At 37.4% G+C, this 19,939-nt stretch overlaps 2 protein-coding genes and 2 long non-coding RNA genes across 5 annotated transcripts; 3 read left to right on the plus strand and 1 right to left on the minus strand.

The window, feature by feature from the left end:
- The first annotated feature begins 3,053 nt into the window (after positions 1 to 3,053).
- On the plus strand, positions 3,054 to 8,635 carry LOC103131767 (oocyte zinc finger protein XlCOF6.1-like). 2 transcript variants are annotated; one of them, XM_016666885.1, is made up of 3 exons: positions 3,056 to 3,246; positions 6,257 to 7,417; positions 8,254 to 8,635. In XM_016666885.1, the coding sequence occupies exons 1-3, from the start codon at positions 3,183 to 3,185 to the stop codon at positions 8,301 to 8,303; spliced, it is 1,275 nt and encodes a 424-aa protein (XP_016522371.1). In that variant the 5' UTR covers positions 3,056 to 3,182; the 3' UTR covers positions 8,304 to 8,635. The 2 variants fall into 2 exon arrangements, with proteins under 2 accessions (XP_007543554.1, XP_016522371.1); XM_007543492.2 differs by having other exon boundaries at positions 3,054 to 3,246; positions 6,257 to 8,265.
- On the plus strand, positions 5,020 to 5,480 carry LOC107834899 (uncharacterized). Its single transcript, XR_001660734.1, has 3 exons — positions 5,020 to 5,099; positions 5,176 to 5,240; positions 5,443 to 5,480. It is a non-coding gene; the product is annotated as an uncharacterized LOC107834899 (long non-coding RNA).
- A 5,611-nt stretch (positions 8,636 to 14,246) lies between the features above and the next one.
- On the plus strand, positions 14,247 to 19,881 carry LOC103131772 (uncharacterized). Its single transcript, XM_016666892.1, has 6 exons — positions 14,247 to 14,345; positions 14,820 to 14,961; positions 16,822 to 16,900; positions 18,186 to 18,298; positions 18,411 to 18,773; positions 19,502 to 19,881. Exons 3-6 carry the CDS (start codon positions 16,881 to 16,883, stop codon positions 19,684 to 19,686), a joined length of 681 nt encoding a protein of 226 aa, XP_016522378.1. The 5' UTR covers positions 14,247 to 14,345; positions 14,820 to 14,961; positions 16,822 to 16,880; the 3' UTR covers positions 19,687 to 19,881.
- On the minus strand, positions 14,935 to 15,449 carry LOC107834898 (uncharacterized). The gene is made up of 2 exons (XR_001660733.1): positions 15,407 to 15,449; positions 14,935 to 15,154 (listed from the first exon to the last, which is right to left on the minus strand). It is a non-coding gene; the product is annotated as an uncharacterized LOC107834898 (long non-coding RNA).
- Positions 19,882 to 19,939: the final 58 nt, after the last annotated feature.

The following is a 19,939-nucleotide window of genomic DNA, read 5'->3' on the forward strand; positions in this document are numbered from 1 at the left end:
CATTTCTCCTCCGGGGCTGCTGGTTGAAAGCGAACGGCGGGGAGAGCGCTGGGGGGAGCGGAAAGCCTGAACAGGGCGGGCGGCTGAGTAGCTGATGCTTACCGTGTAAATGTAGCTTTACCGACGAACCGCACAATAAATGTCATATCCCGGTCTGAAGAAACGGGTGGCGGAGCGCATCGTACATGGCTGGTAGATGAGTTTCTGAGTGTGACCAGTGAAGGTGTCGTAAATATCCCGTATTTACGACACCATTACGTATTTGGATTCACCAAAATGTCATCAGTCTCCTGTTTCAGCACAAGCTGCTCTTCATCTTGACTGATGCAGAGTGGCTTCTCTTCCTCTTTAAGCTGTTGATGTTCTGGTTCTTCTTGCTCCTGTTTTATCTGCAGAGGTTCTGGTTCCTGTTTTATCTGCACAGGTTGTGTTTCCTCTTGTTTAAAGTGGAGTTGCCCTCCTGGTTGCTGAGCTCATTGAGAACCCCGTCCTCTTTACACACGCAGCATTGACAGAGATCTGGACCAAAACACAAAACAAAAACTTTACATTCTGAGTCAAACTATGAATACTTCACTTTAATCCAATGATGCATTTGAAAAACCTTTTCTTAGATTAATCTAAAATTACAAATTTTTATGTATAAAAATCTGCATTATGGACATTCTCACCATGTTTCAGGTATAGTTCAAGTTCAGGTATAATTTATCTTCAGACCATGAGTAAAATATGTGCTTGTATTTTTTTATCCCACATATGTAAATATCTCACTTTAACGCTTGAGTTTTAAAAAAAACTTCAATTTTTTTCCATTATTTATTAATAAACAGCACTGCAAACGTCTCTATTGTCATGAGCATCTAATTATTCCTAAAAGATGTGTTTATAGTCGATGCATGTAATCACAGCCCTTCTACCTCCTGCTCTGTCGCTGCTCTATGTTTACCTCAGTCCGGATCGCGCGCCTCCCGTCACTCAAACTGGACACAGGCTGAGCTGTATGTATATTTACATCAAACCCTGTGAGTAGTGATGTTTCTGCATCAAGGTAGGAGTTTAAAACCCACCATGTTAGCTCTGCTTCTGCTGCTCTATGACAGAACCTGCAGTCACCTTTCAGAGGTGCATTAAGCGAGTGGTGAGATTGATTTACGTTTATGAACCAATAATTATGTGCAGCGTTTACATCTCAACACGCTGCCCAGCCTGTGGCTCTGTGTCTGAGCTAGAAAGTTTGTAAGTCTTCCAGGTTGAAAGGTGAGTTAACCACTAACGTTGTGGAGCTTTGCGCTCTCTTCATAGGGATTTTATCTTACTATTATTTTTCCGGTTGCACCATGGATTAAATCATGTCAAATGCTTTGTCCACTTAGTCAGCAGGCTGAGTGGAGATCTGATTCTGAAAAACTTGTCCCATAAAACTCTGTCAACCAGAACAGTTTTTGTGGGCGCTCATTAAAAACTCAATAGACACCAAATGGAAGAGCTGCTAAAGCCACGTTAGGAGAATTAAATTAAAACTCTCATTTCTTGTGCATTTCTGCACAATGCAGCAGATTTAAGTCATCATGAAGAGCCAGTCCAAGGCTGCATGAGGGCTGTTATGTCAACACTTTGTTTTATTTCAATCAATCAAAGCTATAAGGCACCCTTCATGTTGGAGGCAGTTAGCTGGAAATGCATAATAAAGGTTATTTCTGAACTGGGTTCAAAACAATCTAACTTTGATTATTATTATTGGTTTTATATTTGTTTACAATAATATTTGTTAACAATAACCCTAGTTTATGACTAGATATCTCTCTACACTGACTACACTTCAAATATGTATTTGAAATATGTTCAAAGAAAATATGAAATGAATAAATGAAATCAGATTTACTATGATGCTTTATGGAGGTTTAAATTCAAGAAATATACAGTGAATTACTGTCTGAAACATATTTCATAATAGAATATTTAAAAAGAAAATATTTTATTCATAGGCATATTTCTTGATGCTCAAGGACACAGAATAAAATATATAAAATCAATTTTTTTTGATCAGGAGAAAATCTGATGGTCCAAAAGAATCCCCAATATAAAACTGAATTAAAACCACCATACATCTTAAATCTGATGTCATTTAGTCGGGATGTAATTAAATGTACTTCAGACATATTTTGTCTGGTCAAAATCATAATTATATTGTTTAAACATATCTAGTCAGAAACTAATTTTAGATACATAGAGTGAAGAATTGGTATGAGAGAAATGCCTGCCCCATTAAACGCTGATGGACTGTATGGAATAATAATATTATTTAATAGATTTTTTTCATCAACCTGCCCTCCCGAAGTCCAACCAGTTTCTGACGCGTTTATCAGTTGATTTCATTTTGTAAAACATTTATCCTAATTCGGTCTCACAAGGTGTTACTTTAATCTGTCTCGTGTTTTTCCTCCAGCTTTTCTCCGCTTTCGTGCCTCATATCATGTGTAAAACCTGAAGTAGTTTCGTACATATCCGGTGTAAGATGATCTTCGGTGTCCGGGTAAAATCCAGCAGTCTGCGCTGATCCTCCATCTTTTCCTTAATCTTGACGCTGATTTCTTCCAAATCCGTGAATGATATTTCAGCAGGAGTTAACAGCTCGTTGATAAACTCTCTCTGAGGCGGAAATGAAGACATTTTTAAAGCAAATATTCACATATTTACCTAAAACTATCGATGTGCCTTCTGTGCCGAGGCTTCGGGGCGAGTGTCGAGTAAACCAGGAGGAGTTTTAGAAAACATGTATTGAAGAGTTTGGTCTTGGAGCAGGATGTGACGTTTGAAGCCGCGCGACTGGGCCATACCACGTGACTGTATACAATTTAAAAATATATACAAACTACTAAAATGAGCAATTTTCCAAAAAAAAAGAAAAAACTCCACTAACAACCAACCTTTCAATAAAATTCAAATTTATTTTATTACAATATTCAATATCACTGAATATTAAAAGCGAAGAAACGAAGCGGAAAAATCAAAGCGGAACCAAAAGTCCGGGCCACAGTGACAAACACGGAAGATAAAAGACAAAGGATAGATGGTACCATTAACTTTTCTGCTGTAGGACGGTAGTTTGAAGAACGGTTTAGTGTTAAATATTTGAAAGATTTCAGTGGGTGAAATCCGTTCAGCTCAAGTCCGACGAAGAGATGAATGACAAATACGTTCTGTTGGATTCCGCCAGGACACCAGTGATCATTTTACGCCGAATAGGTACGAAAGCCTTAACTTTTTTACTGATATCAAGTACCAAAGTGGACAAATCCTGGACGAAATACGCGAGACAAATAAAAGTAAACAACGCGGGAGACTGTTTTAAATTAGCAGTGAAATGTGGCTAGCCAATTTGGCTATTGAGTCACATAAAAATGCCGGTTTATAAATTCATATAAACTGCTTATAAAAAGTATAAATTCATTGAAAACGCTGTTGTAGGACTCCCTCCTGAAAGTCGAAAATTACTGTTTATTTTGGTCACTCAATGCTGCTTTTTATGCGTGATGACGTTCAAAATGACATTCAGTGACCAAAATAAGCGCGAAAATGTTTGCCGCCTCAGAAATAGATGGTGTTTTCGTAAAATTAGCAAGGTCCCTTCTTCACTTGTCTTATCCACTTAATTTAAACTCGAATCACCCAAAAGGAGAATTACCATAACAGACAACACTAATTCACCAGAGATCAACTAGTTTTTTTTTATTTTATTTTTTTTGCTGATTTCATATATTCTATTGTTATCACTGTCGGTCTGTCCTGTATATTAATTTAATTAATCTGGGGCTGAAACGATTCATCGAGTAACTCCAGTAACTCGATTACAAAAAATCCTTGAGGAAATTTATCTGCCACGAAGCTTCGCTAAATTTATTGGGCTCCCCTCAACAGTTTAACTTTCGTCCGTCGTCCAATCCCCCCTAACCCTGATCTATATTGCCAAAAACACATTCCTTTGCTAATTTGAAGAATTAAAGACTTAAGGATGAAATAACTTTTTCTACATAATCAGAGTACTTCCAAGAACTACTGGTCTAAGTTTTATATCAGTAGGATAATATTTGAGGAGAATAGAGACGGGATGCATATTTTGGCAGGCTCAAAGTCTATATTGCCCAAAAATGCATCCCTGTGCTAATAGAAATAAATGGTTAATAGGTAACTTTCTCTACATAATCAGAGTAGTTCCAAGAACTACTGGTATAAGTTATATATCAGTAGGATAATATCTGAGGAGAATAAAGAGGGGATGCATATTGTGGCAGGCTGGAAATCCATATTGCCCAAAAATGCATTCCTGTGGTAATTTTAGAAATAAAGAGTTAAAGTTAAAGCAAACAGCCGATTCGTTCAGAAATTTCTTTCTGTTTCTCACCCTCTTGCTTGAGGATGTCATTGATGGCCTTCTGGACAGCAGTCAGGTCAGCAGTCTGACCCATGATTGCGGTTTTGAGTAATGAACCAGGCTGGGAGTTTTTAAAGGCCTCAGGAATCTTTTTCAGGTGTTTAGAGTTACTTTGTTGATTCAGATGATTATTTTTATTGCTCGTTCAGAGAACCTTTTCATAATATTCTAATTTTTTGAGACAGGGATTTTGGGTTTTCATGAGCTGTTTGCCAAAATAATCAAAATTAAAACAATAAAAGACCTGAAATATTTCACTTGGTGTGCAATGAATCTAAAATATATGACAATTTAATTTTTATCATTACATTATGGAAAATAATGAACTTTATCACAATATGCAAATTTTTTAGAAGGACCTGTAAATAAAATTACCTTAGCTTGGTGGGTGTGTAAGAAAAGCCTGGTGGCCTGCCAGGCTTATGTAACCCGGGTTAGGGTGTAAATTTCTAGCTTTCATCTACTAATTTTCTCCGGTTTCTCAAACTCTTTATTAAATCACATGATAATCCTGTTAATAGTGTTGCTCTCACGAGACTAGAAAGCAACCAATCACGGCTCAGTTTTAACGGTCACGTGCAGTATTGCAGCCTATCGCCTGGCTATATTAAATTGAGCAGGAAGTTTGAACACTAGATGCGTTGGGGGAAGCAGAGCAGAGCTACAGGTTTGTCGAGCGTCGTCCTTTATGTTCTTCGCTGTATTTTACTTTGTATAAAAATCATCTAACAATAATACCATAGGAGCCGACTACCACCAGACCAGCCAGGAGAGACGTCAGTTATGTGTAAAACAAACGGAGGATCTGGTGAGTGTTTTAACGTAGCGATTAGCAATATGCTGCGCTGTGTAGGACTGAACGAACCCACACCGGGTTGAATAATGAAGTCTTAACCTTTCTTAATTGTATATGGATGGGATTGAAAATGAACTTATTGAATATGGACTGTGTACACATTAGAATGATAGAATTGGATTTCAATGTTTATTGGTCCTGTTTATTTATACAGGCCAGAAGATGGCGAGCTAATTGTCCAGGCCTAGAGCCAAAAGAAAGGATTACACTTATGTGTGAAGATTTCCGCTCTCCTGCCTGTAGGAGGCTCCTTTTAGCCTGAGAACATTTTTTTTCCCCCTCATCCTGACTCCTGATACCTCATATCGGACTTTCACCACATCAGGCACCTTTCAGAAAACCAGCTTGTCTGCGGATCTGTTTACCCCAGCTTGGGGTCAAAGGACGAAAGGGTGTGGGTTTGGTCAACGGTGCGATTAATTTATTTTGTGTTTTGTTATTTTTTTTTTTGTTTTCTTGTTGGGATATTGCGCATATTTGTTTTCTTATTTATACGGCCTTTTAGATGTCTGTCTTGTTGAATCTGTAAGTATGTATAATCATTGTCTTTCTCCGTGAATATATCTCACTGGCACACTGCAAATCTCCAGACTCCGTGTCTCCTTCATAAGCCGAATGCTAGTCTTCTGAGAAACCAGCCCAATTGATTCATTTATTTAAATTGCGGTGTATTACATTTCTTAAATATACTACACTTATCATACACTGGAAGAAACCCTGAGTTTTTTTCTCACAGTCTGCTGTTAAATCCATTATTTGCTTTGAATTACTAAAATTATTTGTATTTGCAAGATGCCAGAATGACATCTACTTTTCTGGTCAGAAGAACCAGTTTGGTTAATTTTCATACTTAAAAGTTTGTAATTGAAGAATAACCCAAAAAGCTGTTTAGATGCATTAGTGGGTTAAAGAAAAGGGTTCATTGTTTGATTGATCATTATAAGCTTTTCTTTTGTCTTTTTGTACAGATCTCCCACAATGCTGTGTGCGTAAAGATGACGAGGTTCTCAATGAGCTCATCAACCAAAAGGGGAACTCCACTTTAGATCAAGAGGAAAAAGAACAAAAAACATTCAAGGAGAAGAAGAAGCGCCTCTGCACCAGTAAAGATGAAGAGCAGCTTGTGCTGAAACAACAGACTGATGACATTTTGGAGAAAATTTCTAATGTGCAAATAATTCACAATGAAACAGAACCACAAATGAAACAACTCATCTCTCATGACCCTCCTGATAGCCAGGTTCAGGAAGGAAGAAATTCTGAAGACCCAAGAAAAAGCGATGACAAGCAGAAACTAAATGAAATATGTCAGAAAGCCAAACAGGTGAAAAGCACAATTGAGAGTTCAAAATATAAAACACACAAGAAAGCTCACCCAGACCGGGCAGGTTTATTGACAACACACATGAGAACTCACATGGGCAAAAAACCCTTCACCTGTTCAACTTGCGGAAAAAGTTATGGCCACAAGGCTGGATTAATTTATCATATGAAAGTTCACTCGGGTGAGAAACCTTTCTCATGTGTGACATGTGGAAAATGTTTCATAAACAAATATAATTTAGTTGTTCACATGACGATTCACACGGGAGAGAAGCCTTTCTCGTGTGTGACCTGTGGAAAAGGTTTCTCTCAAAGAGGACAATTAACTATTCACATAAGGACTCATACAGGTGAGAAGCCTTACTCATGTGAGACCTGTGGAAAAAGTTTCTCTAGAAAAAGCAAATTAACTGAACACATGAGGACTCATACAGATGAGAAGCCTTACTCATGTAAGTCCTGTGGAAAGAATTACAAGACCAGAAACGGTTTATCTTATCACATGAGGACACATACAGGTGAAAAGCCTTTCTCATGTGGGACCTGTGGAAAAGGTTTCTATGATAACAGTCAATTAACTCTTCACATGAGGACTCATACAGCTGAGAAACCTTTCACCTGTGGGAAATGTGGAAAAGGTTACAATCAGAAAGGAGCTTTAACTGCTCACATGAGGACTCATACCGGTGAAAAGCCTTTCTCATGTGAGACTTGTGGAAAAAGTTTTGCTAAAAAAATCTGTTTAACGTCTCACATGATAATTCATAGAGATGAGAAGCCTTTCTCATGTGGGACCTGTGGAAAAAGTTTTGCTCGAAAATACTGTCTAACTTCTCACATGATAACTCATAGAGATGAGAAGCCTTTTTCATGTGGGACATGTTGGAAAAGTTTCTACACACTAAACAATTTAACTTCTCACATGAGAACTCATACAGATGAAAAGCGTTTCTCATGTGGTACTTGCGGAAAACGTTTCCTATATAAATCAACTTTAGATTATCACAAGATGGTTCATACAGGTCACAAGCCTTTCTTATGTGGATCCTGTGGAAAAGGTTTCCGTCTAAAGCGCTTGTTAACTGATCACATGACAACGCATACAGGTGAAAAGCCTCTCTCATGTGGTGCTTGCGGAAAAGGTTTCCTTTATAAATCGGCTTTAGAGTCTCACATAATGGCTCACACAGCTGTGAAGCCTTTCTTATGTGGAATCTGTGGAAAAGGTTTCCAACTAAAATACAGTTTGACTTCTCACATAAGGACTCATACAAATGAGAAGCCTTACTCATGTAAGTCCTGTGGAAAGAATTACAAGACCAGACGAGGTTTATCTGATCACATGAAGACACATACAGGTAAAAAGCCTTTCTCATGCGGTACTTGCGGAAAACGTTTCCTATATAAATCAACTTTAGATTATCACAAGATGGTTCATACAGGTCACAAGCCTTTCTTATGTGGATTCTGTGGAAAGGGTTTCCGTCTAAAACACAGGTTAACTGATCACATGACAACACATACAGTTGAGAAGCCTTTCTCGTGTGATGCTTGCGGAAAAGGTTTCCTTTATGAATCAGCTTTAGATTCTCACATGATGGCTCACACAGATGTGAAGCCTTATGTGGAACCTGTGGAAGAGGTTTCCATGTAAAACAGTTTAGCTTCTCACATGAGGACTCCTACAAATGAGAAGCCTTACTCATGCAAGTCCTGTGGAAAGAATTACAAGACCAGAAAAGGTTTATCATATGACATGACGACGGATACAGGTGAAAAGCCTTTCACCTGGCTGGACACCACACAGCACGACGAACCCGATTGAACCGTTATACCTAGGATTTCTGTCGGCTAATGTGGCTCTCAGGGTTTGAAAATGGTCCGACAACTTGTGTAATGTGCGCTGGACAATTAGACTAAGGAAATGAAGGGAGGGTCAGTGGAGGGCACCAGAGCTGAGCTTTGTCATCCAGTGTCATGGAAAAATACAGGGAGAAACGATAACGCCGATAATTTAAATGGACTCATACTTTTTTTTATCATTCATCAATTGATCTATCGTTTATCGCGACAGGCCTAATTGTATGTCTTTTCTGTTTTATACTACTTACATACTTTTGCCTAGAATATGTATGTTTGATGTTACAAATTAAATGCTCATTGAGATTTTTTTTTTTTTTTTTCAAAATCTGAAATTCAATATATTTTGTTTATTTTCTCTTGGGTTTCTGATTCAGGTGGGAAATAAAGTGGATTTTGTGGTGGCAACAATGCAGCTAATGCTATGTTTTTCTAAGTTATGAAACCTGAGATGTTTTCCTCTTTTGTTAAAACATCTGCATTTACTTTATTCTTGTTGAATTTACTCTAAGCTGAAGTTATTTTTTTTATCCATTTGTCTTCATGTGGGTATTTGTTTGAGGTTTTTATTATTTAGAATATTAGAAAGTGAATTGTTGATATAGCTTAAATTTCACATTGAAATGTTTGCAGCAAAAGTTGTTTTTATATAGTTCTTGGATAATAAAGTTTTTTTACCTTAATGATGGTCTTTTTCTTTTTTCAGTTTAATAGATCATTAGAACATGATTAAATATTTAAATATTTCAAGGAAATTTTTCAGGCAGTTTTCCCTTTTCAGAGAGCCGGCTCTTTATTTATGAACATCTGCAGCCCCATATAATAACATAATTGGACAAATAGGAATGTCATGTATGATACATCTTTTATATTTCTGTGCTCCCTATGTGAAAAGCCTTATACTTCCTTAATTTTATGTATTTGTTCTGTTACGAAAGCAAACGTCCTGTATTTTGTACAATATTTTAATCAAACTCAAAGCAAATCTAGTTTGGTTTGCCACATGAGAATTCACACAGGTGAGAAGCCTTTCTCATGTGTGACCTGTGAAGAAAGATTTACCAGCAAAGCAAGTTTAGATGGTCACAGGACCACTCACGCAAGTCAGAAGACTTTCTTATGTGGGACCTGTGGAAAAAGTTTCTGTTATCAAAGCAGTTTGACTCGTCACATGAAGACTCATACAGGAGGAGCAGCATAAACTGATCCTCAAGTACCAAGACAGTATCTCACAGTTTAGAAGCAGAGTAATTACAGCTGGGTAACATTTCTTTAATGTAGTAGCTTAGAGAAGGAAAGCATTTAATATATACTGGCTGATCAGACCAATTAAGACACAACAGGGATAACTAAACAGAATACAATTACGAACACAAAAACAAATAACAGTACGGCTAAGTTTGGCTAAACTAAAGACCTCAAAAATTAAAATCAAAAATAAAGTTTAAATACTAATATTTACTTAAATACAAAACTTATTCAAACAATGAAACTACAAATGTCCCCTGCCAGCAGGAACTAGTGGTGCAGTCCAATCAGCATTTAAGCCTGCTAAGGCCTGGCCCCCATCTTTTGTTTCGAGAAACAAAAAGCGTGTTGTGATCGATTAAATGCGCTGTTACGTCATTGTGCCTGTCAACCATGTAACACTGAGTGGAGTGGTTGACAGCTCCAAGATGGCCGCTGTTGTATCAGATAGCCATACGCTGTCAGGATCAGGATAGCATACATGCAGTGAGTACGCATGCCCGCGCATGCGCATTAAGAAGTCTGACCGTCGGTGAAGTTGTCCGTTCAGCAATACGCAACAAGTTATGACGAAAATAAGTAATTAAATTGTTTATAAAATAAAATAATATGATAACCAGGTAGATATACATGCGTTGCCGTGGTTTCAAAGTGTATTTAAAGCAGGTCTAGCTGCATCTGCAGTCAACTACAACACACACCCATGTAAAACTCATTAATCTACTTAACCGCTAAATCAGGATGCCATGCAGCTGTTAATAACGAAGTGTATGAGGATCTACGTCATGATTCTGTGTTCCTGATTAAATAAAATCATATGGTAATGACTGCGTATACATGTCTGAGCTAAGCGTAGCTATCTGACAGCGTATGCTGATCTGACAGAACACTGCCCTAAATCTCTCTGTCCTTATGTCTATGTTGAAAACAGCATTTTACTGCCATGTATTTTGATCCGAAAGCAAACTGAATTTGCTTTTTTTTCTTCTGAATTTATGTGTTGTAAATTCAGAAAAATTCTGAAAAACTCCTTCGGAGTTTTAATAGTCAGTGTGGAAAATCCAACCAGTCCTGAACCTTAGTTAGAATGGTGTTCATGGCCTGACTTACAATCAGGCCATGAACTACTGTCCTGCTTGTCAATCACATGGTTGCATTATTGGTTCAAATGCTGACATGATCATAGCTTCTTCACAGAACATCTTTTCAAAAGCATCTTTGTATTTTATGGTTGAGTTGAACTACTAGTAAGTCTCCACTCCTCATCCTGCTTTCATTGTTTTTGATCTTTTATCTTTCCTACGTTACATTTTGAATGTATGTTTCTAGCTTGTGTAACCGGGCGGTTTTATTGGAAGACATGTGTTGCATCCAGTGATTGTAAATTCCCACCGGGTTTGGGCCCTTGAATACATCTAGGTCCCGTTCCCCACCGTCACTTCCGTTTTCAGCCTTGTCGGGCTCATTAAGCGTATATAGGCACCGGGTGTGCACGCCAATCTGTGTGTGTTTGTTGGGTCCGTCGTTCGAGTTGGCTCTCAGGGCAGATGAGCGCTGGCGCCCTGCTCATCGGGTTGCTGTGAGTGTTCGGATCGTGGACATTTAATACTAGTAGGATAAATGGATTTTTGATGTCACTACTCTACCTGTCTATTATTGTCAGCAGATGCATCATTGTTTTCTTTTGGTATTGCAGATTGCTGCTGTTGCCTATTGTGCTCCCACAAACCATACAGAACCACAAACAGTGCAGAACTCCAAACAATGCATAGCTCTTTATATTTTTATTAGCTTGCTGGGCACAGCCTTAGGACTGGGTTGGGGCAATGTGGGGTTTGTTTTCTTTTGTCTAACATTATTTTGTTTTTGTGTTTCTACTAATTTGGTTTGCATTTGTGTTTGGTTCCAATTGCTTCTAGTCTTGTCCTGGGTTGTTGAGCCTTATTGAGTTTTAAATTAGAATAATAAAGTCTATTTTTAATACTGTAAAAGAATCTATAAATAAAATCTATTTTGTATGTAACCCATGTTAATTTAACAAATATGAATTATAGCCTGTAGTACACTACATTGTCGATAGGTGGCAGTAAATGGTTTCAAGTAGTCTAAAACTACATTGATATGCCGCAGAATATGGACTAGAATAACCAGAAGAAGAAACTGGAAGAAACGTTTTGTGGTCATTTTATTGACAAAACTCTGTGTTATTTTCAATATTTTTCAAGAACTAGTTTTCATCTATGGTTGATTTTTCGATTCTTGTGTAACCGGACCCGGGAGAACTTTGTTTTTGATATTACATTTATTTGTTTTTTGATGCGAATCTCCGGTGAGTTCTGTGCTATAATTTTCTTCGTTAGCTATCGATTAGCCACAAGCTAATATTTTGCTGTTATGTATTAAAAGTTATATTGTGATTTCATTTTATAGTTCAATGTTGAAAGAAAAAAAAAACAATCGGAGATACTTGTTTATGATTAAGAATGTATGTTTTGTATGAAAATTAGCAATGCTTACGGCTAACTCTGAAAGGCTATTCTGCTAATATTGCGCCTTTTTTTTTTCTTCTTGGAATACTGATACCGATGAGGTATCTAGTGACAGTGAGTTATTTATTCCACTGTATGGAATTGAAGAATGCTAGAAAAAGATATGTCAATTCAGTGAATATTATGTTGTGATGTTATCGCGGCTGTAAATTATTTTATTTACATGGAGTGAAAGATAAACTTTCACTGAAATGACTTAGAATGGTGTATCACAAAATAGTAAAATACATTTCTGCTATATGCAGGTTGTTTTTTTTTTGTGTTGAGAGACATCGTGTGAAGAACGGCGAGCCAGGATCCAAAAGAGCAGATTGACATTGTGTCCACTACGACGTCAAAGAAGAACCTTCTTCTGTTCCACTTGATCGGTGGGATTGCACATATTAACACTACCCGGGTAGCTACCATATAACATTCAGATCTAAAAACTGAATTGAACTGAAAACAAATGAAAGAAAAAACTTTTGAACTTGACTGACTTGACTTAGGACTACCAAAAGGAAACATTGACTATTTTGTTCTGTTTCATTATTGTCAAAATGTGTAATAAATATGTTTTGTTCAACACATTGTTTCCCTCGCTCCTCCTGAGTTGAACCTAGTTCTGATGCGCTATTTAATTGTAAAGATTCATAGTCACCGATTCCTTTGTTACAGGTGCCTTACCAGATAAGTACAAAGTCTTACATGTATACTATTTCTGTTTCCTCATTTTCAACCAGACCTACCTGGGTACAATTAATGGGAAACTCTAGACCACTTGATATTTCAGTAGTCTACCAGTTGGCTTCAGGGCCACGTCCTCAGTCACAATCCGGGTTCTTTCCCCCGTGTTACACTTGCAATTATATTCAGGCCTTTGATTCACCTGTGGTTGTGATAAAGTTGGTAGTCGGTGAACGACAGAGACGAACCATTGCTTCAGCTCTGCAAAGATCAGGCAGATGTAGAAAACAATTCATGATATGCAATGCACTATTTTATGATGTCTTTAATAGCTACTTGTCCTTCATCGCTGTAATCAATTACAGCTTGACCAGAGGATGTCACCCTATTCAAATTTACCAAATGCATCGAAATGCTGGAATCAATTCAGCAGCATCAGAACCAGGGACCTAAAATGGCTGAACAACTTGGTAAAGAAGGCTGGTTCTGGAGGAGACTCTGCAGATGATGATGCAAAGAAGCATTCTTCATAAAATTAATAAAATTATGGACAACACTGACCATCCACTTCATAAGACTGTCTTGGGAAAGCAATAACTTCAGTGTCTTTGAAGAATCTGAATTAATGTGAGTTGCAACTTTTAATTTCCCTTTAGAATCAATAAAGTATTTTTAAATTAGAATTGAAGTTAGTATTGACCAGGTGACACTAACAATTGTTGAGCTCTGCTTTTCAGAGCTCAATCACTGCAGCAGGCAGCATATGTTAAAGTTCATCTGGTCAATACACTGAACCTTTTAAAACATTATAAATTGGAGCACGGAATCCAGAGTTTTTTTTTTTTGTTTGTTTTTTGTTGCATTCTATGCAATGGTTTATCATTACTGTATGAAAGTATTTATTGGGAAAGATCAATAATGTTGCCAGAAAAAGGAGAATTGGGTCCATTGCAAGAAAGGCGCTCAAATAAACTGCAAACAAACGCAATAAAATCTTCAAACAAAAAAATGTGACCCAGCTGAAACAGCAGCGTTTTGCTGCCATGAACTTTGATCCGGAACGAAACGGAATCTGGCTCAGTCACGTGGTACGGCCCGCTCGTGCGGCTTCAAACGTCATATCCTGATCCGCAACAAAACCCTCGATACGCGCTTCATAAAACTCCTCCGGGTTTACTCGACACTTGTCCCGAACCCTCGGCACAGAAGGCACATCAATAGTTTTATATAAATATGTGAATATTTGCTGTAAAATGTCTTCAGTTCCGCCTCAGAGCTGTTAACTCCTGAACTGCTGAAATATCATTCACAGAGTCGGAAGAAATCAGCGTCAAGATGGAGGAAAAGATGGAGGATCAGCGCAGACTGCTGGATTTTACCCGGATACCAGACATCATCTTACACTGGAAAGGTACGAAACACCTTCACGATTTACTGATTATATGAGGCGCGGAACGGAGAAAAGCTGGAGGAAAAACACGAGAACAATATGTGAGACCGATTTGGGATGAATGTTTTACAGAATTAAATTAAGTGAAACAGAGCACTGGTTGGAAAAAGGGACGTTCGGCAAGGCAGGTCGATTACAAAATATATTATTACTATTCCAAAAAGTGCATCAGTGTTTGCTGTGGCAGGCAGTTCTATTATTAAATGGGCGATAGTAAGTAAGTAAGCTTTATTTATATAGCACCTTTCACAGACATAAAAATCACAAAGTGCTTTACAAAAAAGGAAACATCAATAATGTTATTTTCCCAAACTTAGAGATAAAGTGAGATATTTACATATAAAAAAATATACAAGCACATTTTCCTCATGGGGAAATTTGGACCTGAACTTAGAATTACCGAAATCTTTAATTTGCTTTACTTTCTCTTGTCAGATTTGTGGAAGAAGCTTTCGATTAAAATCAAACTTATTTGGTCACATGAAGAGTCATACAGGGGAGATGCCTTTCTCATGTGAGACTTGTGGAAAAAGTTTCAGAGTCAAAAATCTTCTTCGTCACATGAGGATTCATACAGGTGAGACGCCTTTCAAATGTGCAAGCTGTGGAAAGAGGTTCAAAGACAGTAGTTGTTTATACAGTCACATGAAGACTCATACAGATAAGAGACCTTTCCTATGTGAGACCTGTGGAAAAAGTTACAAATACAAAAGCAGTTTAATTGGCCACATACATACACATTCTAATATGAATATTTTCTTATGTGGGACCTGTGGAGAAGGCTTCAGTCAACAATCCTTTCTAACTGGTCACATGAGAATTCACACAGGTGAGACGCCTTTCAAATGTACAAACTGTGGAAAAAGTTTAATGAATAGGAGTAATTTATATCGTCACATGAAGATCCATACAGATGAGAAGCGTCACTCTTGTCCAACCTGTGGAAAAAGGTTCCGTCAAAAAGTTAATTTAACTGTTCACATGAAGACTCACACAGATGAAAGGCCTTTCTCATGTGGGACCTGTGGAAAAAGTTACAAACACGAAAAGAATTTATTTGGCCACACACATACACATTCAAATGTAAAGCCTTTCTTATGTGGGACCTGTGGAAAAGGCTTCATTTATAAGTGCAATTTAACTCGTCACATGAGGACTCATACAGGATGACGGCATAATGTGACCCTCAAGTACCAAAACACAGTGACTCCCAGTTTGGAAGCAGAGTCATTACCGCTGGATAACATTTCTATAATGTAACAGCTTGGAGAAGAAAAGCATTTAAAGTGGGATGTTTATCTAAAAGAATAAACCTTCACATTCTGTCCATTTTGTCTTTTTATTTAAAAGGATTTTTAAGTGAGATATTAAGTCTTATGAAGTTATGCATGTACAGGTGCTGGTCATAAAATTAGAATATTGTGATAAAGTTCATTATTTTCCATAATGTCATGATAAAAATTAAACTGTCATATATTTTAGATTCATTGCACACCAACTAAAATATTTCAGGTCTTTTATTGTTTTAATTTTGATGATTTTGGCAAACAGCTCATGAAAACCCAAAATCCCTGTCTCAAAAAATTAGAATATTATGAAAAGGTTCTCTGAACGAGCAATAAAAATAATCATCTGAATCAACAAAGTAACTCTAAACACCTGAAAAAGATTCCTGAGGCCTTTAAAAACTCCCAGCCTGGTTCATTACTCAAAACCGCAATCATGGGTCAGACTGCTGACCTGACTGCTGTCCAGAAGGCCATCACTGACATCCTCAAGCAAGAGGGTGAGAAACAGACATTTCTGAACGAATCGGCTATTCGCAGAGTGCTGCATCAAGGCACCTCAGTGGGAAGGAAAAAGTGTGGCAGAAAACGCTGCACGAGAAGAGGTGACCGGACCCTGAGGAAGATTGTGGAGAAGTCTGAAGGGGTTCAAAACACAACCCAAGGTGACCAAACACCTGGGCTTCCTCTGCAGATGATGTTGATGACCTGGAGATTTTCTTCAATGATTTAGAGCGCCATCATGTGGTGAAAACTAAAAAATATTTTTTATCAGCTTTGAGTCCAGCTGCATCATTTTCAGTTTAACTTTTCAAATCCTTTGTGGTTATTATGTATTTCAAGCTCAATTAAATGCAATAAAGTATTTTTATAATCTGCAGCAATGGGTAACCAGTAGCAACCACCAATCAGCATTTTAAATGTGGGAACTGGGATCTGAACACAACTTTAAATGAACATTGTCACTCCAGACAGCAAGCGGAGAGTTTTGGTACCTTTGGTACAAATATTTGATTTTAGAACACAGTCTGATATAAATCCTGTCAGATAAAAGATCTACTGTCTGAAACTTTTATCAGCGGCTGACAATAATATGCATGACAGATTATGAGAGGAAGGAGTTTATAAAACCTGACTGTCCTGATTTTCAGTCAGTGTCACTGAAGCTGTGCATCTGGAAGGAGCTCTGAGTTAATCTGGACTCCAGGAGATGGAAACATTTCTGAGCAGGTCTGTTTGTTTTACTTCATGTTACTAAAATTCTGCTTTTATATTTCTACGTTAAATTCTTGTCTTTTGGCCATTTTTGCTGCATTTTGTTTTGCTGATTTTATGAAGATTGTTTGCTTTGGTAATCATTTTGATCAACATTACAGCTGATTTTACACAGACTAAATATTGTTGCAAAAGCTGCAAAAATAGTTTCACTCCATCAGTTTTATGAAAATTAAATCTAAATAAATTATTTGATCAAATCAGTAAAATGTTTGCATGAACTTCTCAAATAAGCTTTATTAGATTTTTTTTGTCCTCTAATCAGTGAAAACTCACTCTTTCATGTATTTATTAACACATTCACTTAAAAGTTGATGTAAACACAGAGACTTTAATGCAAAGTGGACGTTTGATTTCAGCGAGTGAAGGAATGCAAAAGGTTTGGTCTAGGAAGAGAACAAAGGACACAGAGCTGTTTGGTTATTTCAGAAATGTTTCTTCTTTGACTGCTTTTCTTCTCCAACTCACATCAGTCAACGGAAAAGCAGAGATGATTAAATGCTGATGAGGGAATTAATTAATTTGATTCAGCTGTGGAGGAGCATTTAGGATTAGGTTCCTTTTGATTATTGTTTCTTTACGTTGCTGTTCTTATTTCAGGATTTCCCCTCTTTGTTTATTTTAGATCCATTTCCTTCAGTCTGTCCCTTAGCACAACTTTTTTCTATCTCCTCTGCTCTGCTTGTGCTTTTTCTCCAGTTCCTCATTGTTTGATTACATTCCTCTTGTTCTTCATCTTTTCCCTTTTTCCTCTATTTGGTGGTTGGAGATGTGAATAACCGCCACGTGCTGGTAAGGAGAGGAGAGAGGATCGGGATGCTAAATATATATTACACACATTTTAAAATTTAAAAAATAAAGCAAAACAGAAAACTATATCTTCTATATTATTTTGTTTTCTGTTTAAGACACCATGGGAAAAGAAAAAAAAAACAAAGCTTGAACCATGTTGAAATGATTTTCTGAAAGTAAAGTTTCAGAAACAGCAGGAGTTTTTAAAGAGACAGAGGCCCAATGCTAATGTGTGAAATTAGGATGTAAAACTAATTTTAAGTCATATTTGATATACTGTATGTAGAATTTTTAAAACAACTAAAGGAAAACGCATAAAGTCAAGCTTCTCCAGATGAAGGGTCACTTTCACAAAATGTCTTCTGTCGTTGATCCAACATGTTTAATGTCCTCAGTTATAGACAAGCTGCAGATTTTCACCAGTGTTAATGAAGTGAAATATGATCAGGATCAGATGCTGTGGATGTTCGTCAAAGTCCTGCTGCCTCTCCTCCTCCTCTTCCTCTGTCAGGATGAAGATGATCTCCCTGCTGCTCCTCATCCTCAGCTCATGTCTCTGTGGTCAGTCTCCATCTTGTCTTTGTGACAGAAAGCTCTCTAGATGGAGCTGAAAGACTCCCATGTTCCAGTTCTCAGTGTGTCTGCTCCTCTCTTTCCCTCTCTGTCTCCTCAGCAGCAACATTTGTAGTGAATGTGACCCAGAGCAGCTATGAGGCAGAGGAGAACCACAGCATCACTCTGGAGTGGACCTTCACCACCAGGACTAACTCCTCTCCTGCCTCCCTGTTTATCTACTGTAAACTAAGACAGAATCAGACGGATTTTGTCATCTATCATGTGTTTATGGGGGTGGAAGCTTCTTTATACCTGGACAAAAGATTTACAGGACGAGTCCAGAGTGACAAAGACGTCCTCAGAGAAGGACGAATCAGACTCAATGTGTCCAGACTGAGGACTGAAGACTCTGGTCTGTATCTGTGCCAAGTCAACACAGATTATGGATGGGGCTCTGCCAGCCTTCAACTGAGCATTAAAAGTAAGTTTAACTCAAAGTTTAATACTCTGTGTTTTAAAAGATTTATTTCTGTAAAACTCAAAGAGCTGCAGACGTCCAACAATCTATGAATTTAAACTACAGAGATGACCTTGTTTGTTCAAACTTTAGTTTGTCAAACCTAAAATGAGGACAAAACCAAAATTATGCCAAGAGTTTGACTCATTTAGAAATAAAGCAACTGGATAACAGAAACATTGTTTCGAAAAACAAAATTTAAATCACCACTTGGTGGTTTGTCTCCTTTTCTGTCCAGCTGCTTTGCTCTTATTAAGTATTTTTGGTCAAAACCTTGACTCCTCTGTTAGCCAAGCAGAAGAGTGATAGATGGGAGAAACATTTAGTTTGTCCTTATTTGTGGAGTCTGTTTAGTTTGAAAGAGCTTTTAAAATCTTTAAGGTTTATGAAAACACTGATATTTCAATAAAACTGTTAAAAAGCACTGGAAGCACATGGAGGAATGTTTGTTTCAACCAGGTTATAAATCAATTTTGATTATTGATTTTCTTTTTCTGAACATCAATCTTTTTTTTCACCAGTGCCCTGATGATGTAAGCATGTATCGGGTCTTTGATTTCAGATCAACATAAGAGTTTTTGGAAATATTTTCTGTCATTTTTTATTTCTGTTTTAGAAAAAAATATTAAAATTGGATTTGGAAAGAGGCATATTTAATCAGTCACTCCTGAATGTTTTCCTGATTCTTTCAGAAGCTCCAGCTGTTGGACCCACAGTGAGAACCAAACCAGAGAGGAAAGGAACCTCTGCCTACCTGGGACTGATATCTATTCTTGTCGTTGCATCTGTTCTGATCTTTGGTTTAATTTTATTTATCAGAAAGAAGAGACAAAAAAAATATTTTGAGGATACAAAACGTCAGATTCACAAACCTTAATTCTGTGTCACATCAGTTTTAATTTGACTGAACCAACAAAACTTTCAGTCCAAGACTCATCAGGATTCGCTGAAACAGACGGATGTTTTTACAATGTTGGCAAATATTTATTTCACATGTAGCTACATGTTTAGAACAACCATGTTGTGTTAAAATATGTTAATTTGATGTTTTAATAAATTTTGGTGAAATGGTCTTTGTTTAATTTAACTTGAGCAGAAACACCAGTTTGTAACCTGAGAGCCAAACTTTC

This window comes from Poecilia formosa, unplaced genomic scaffold, assembly GCF_000485575.1.
Source record: "Poecilia formosa unplaced genomic scaffold, Poecilia_formosa-5.1.2 Scaffold833, whole genome shotgun sequence".
Lineage (NCBI taxonomy): Eukaryota > Metazoa > Chordata > Actinopteri > Cyprinodontiformes > Poeciliidae > Poecilia > Poecilia formosa.

What these genes read in the sequence shown, in the direction of transcription:
- LOC103131767 (XM_007543492.2), top strand. Translation starts at nt 3,183, where the DNA reads ATGAATGACAAATACGTTCTGTTGGATTCCGCCAGGACACCAGTGATC. An exon ending in GATCATTTTACGCCGAATAG is followed by an intron (nt 3,247 to 6,256) that starts GTACGAAAGCCT and finishes CTTTTTGTACAG; the next exon opens with ATCTCCCACAATGCTGTGTG.
- LOC103131772 (XM_016666892.1), top strand. Translation starts at nt 16,881, where the DNA reads ATGGAAACATTTCTGAGCAG. An exon ending in ATGGAAACATTTCTGAGCAG is followed by an intron (nt 16,901 to 18,185) that starts GTCTGTTTGTTT and finishes AAATATGATCAG; the next exon opens with GATCAGATGCTGTGGATGTT. An exon ending in CCTCAGCTCATGTCTCTGTG is followed by an intron (nt 18,299 to 18,410) that starts GTCAGTCTCCAT and finishes CTGTCTCCTCAG; the next exon opens with CAGCAACATTTGTAGTGAAT.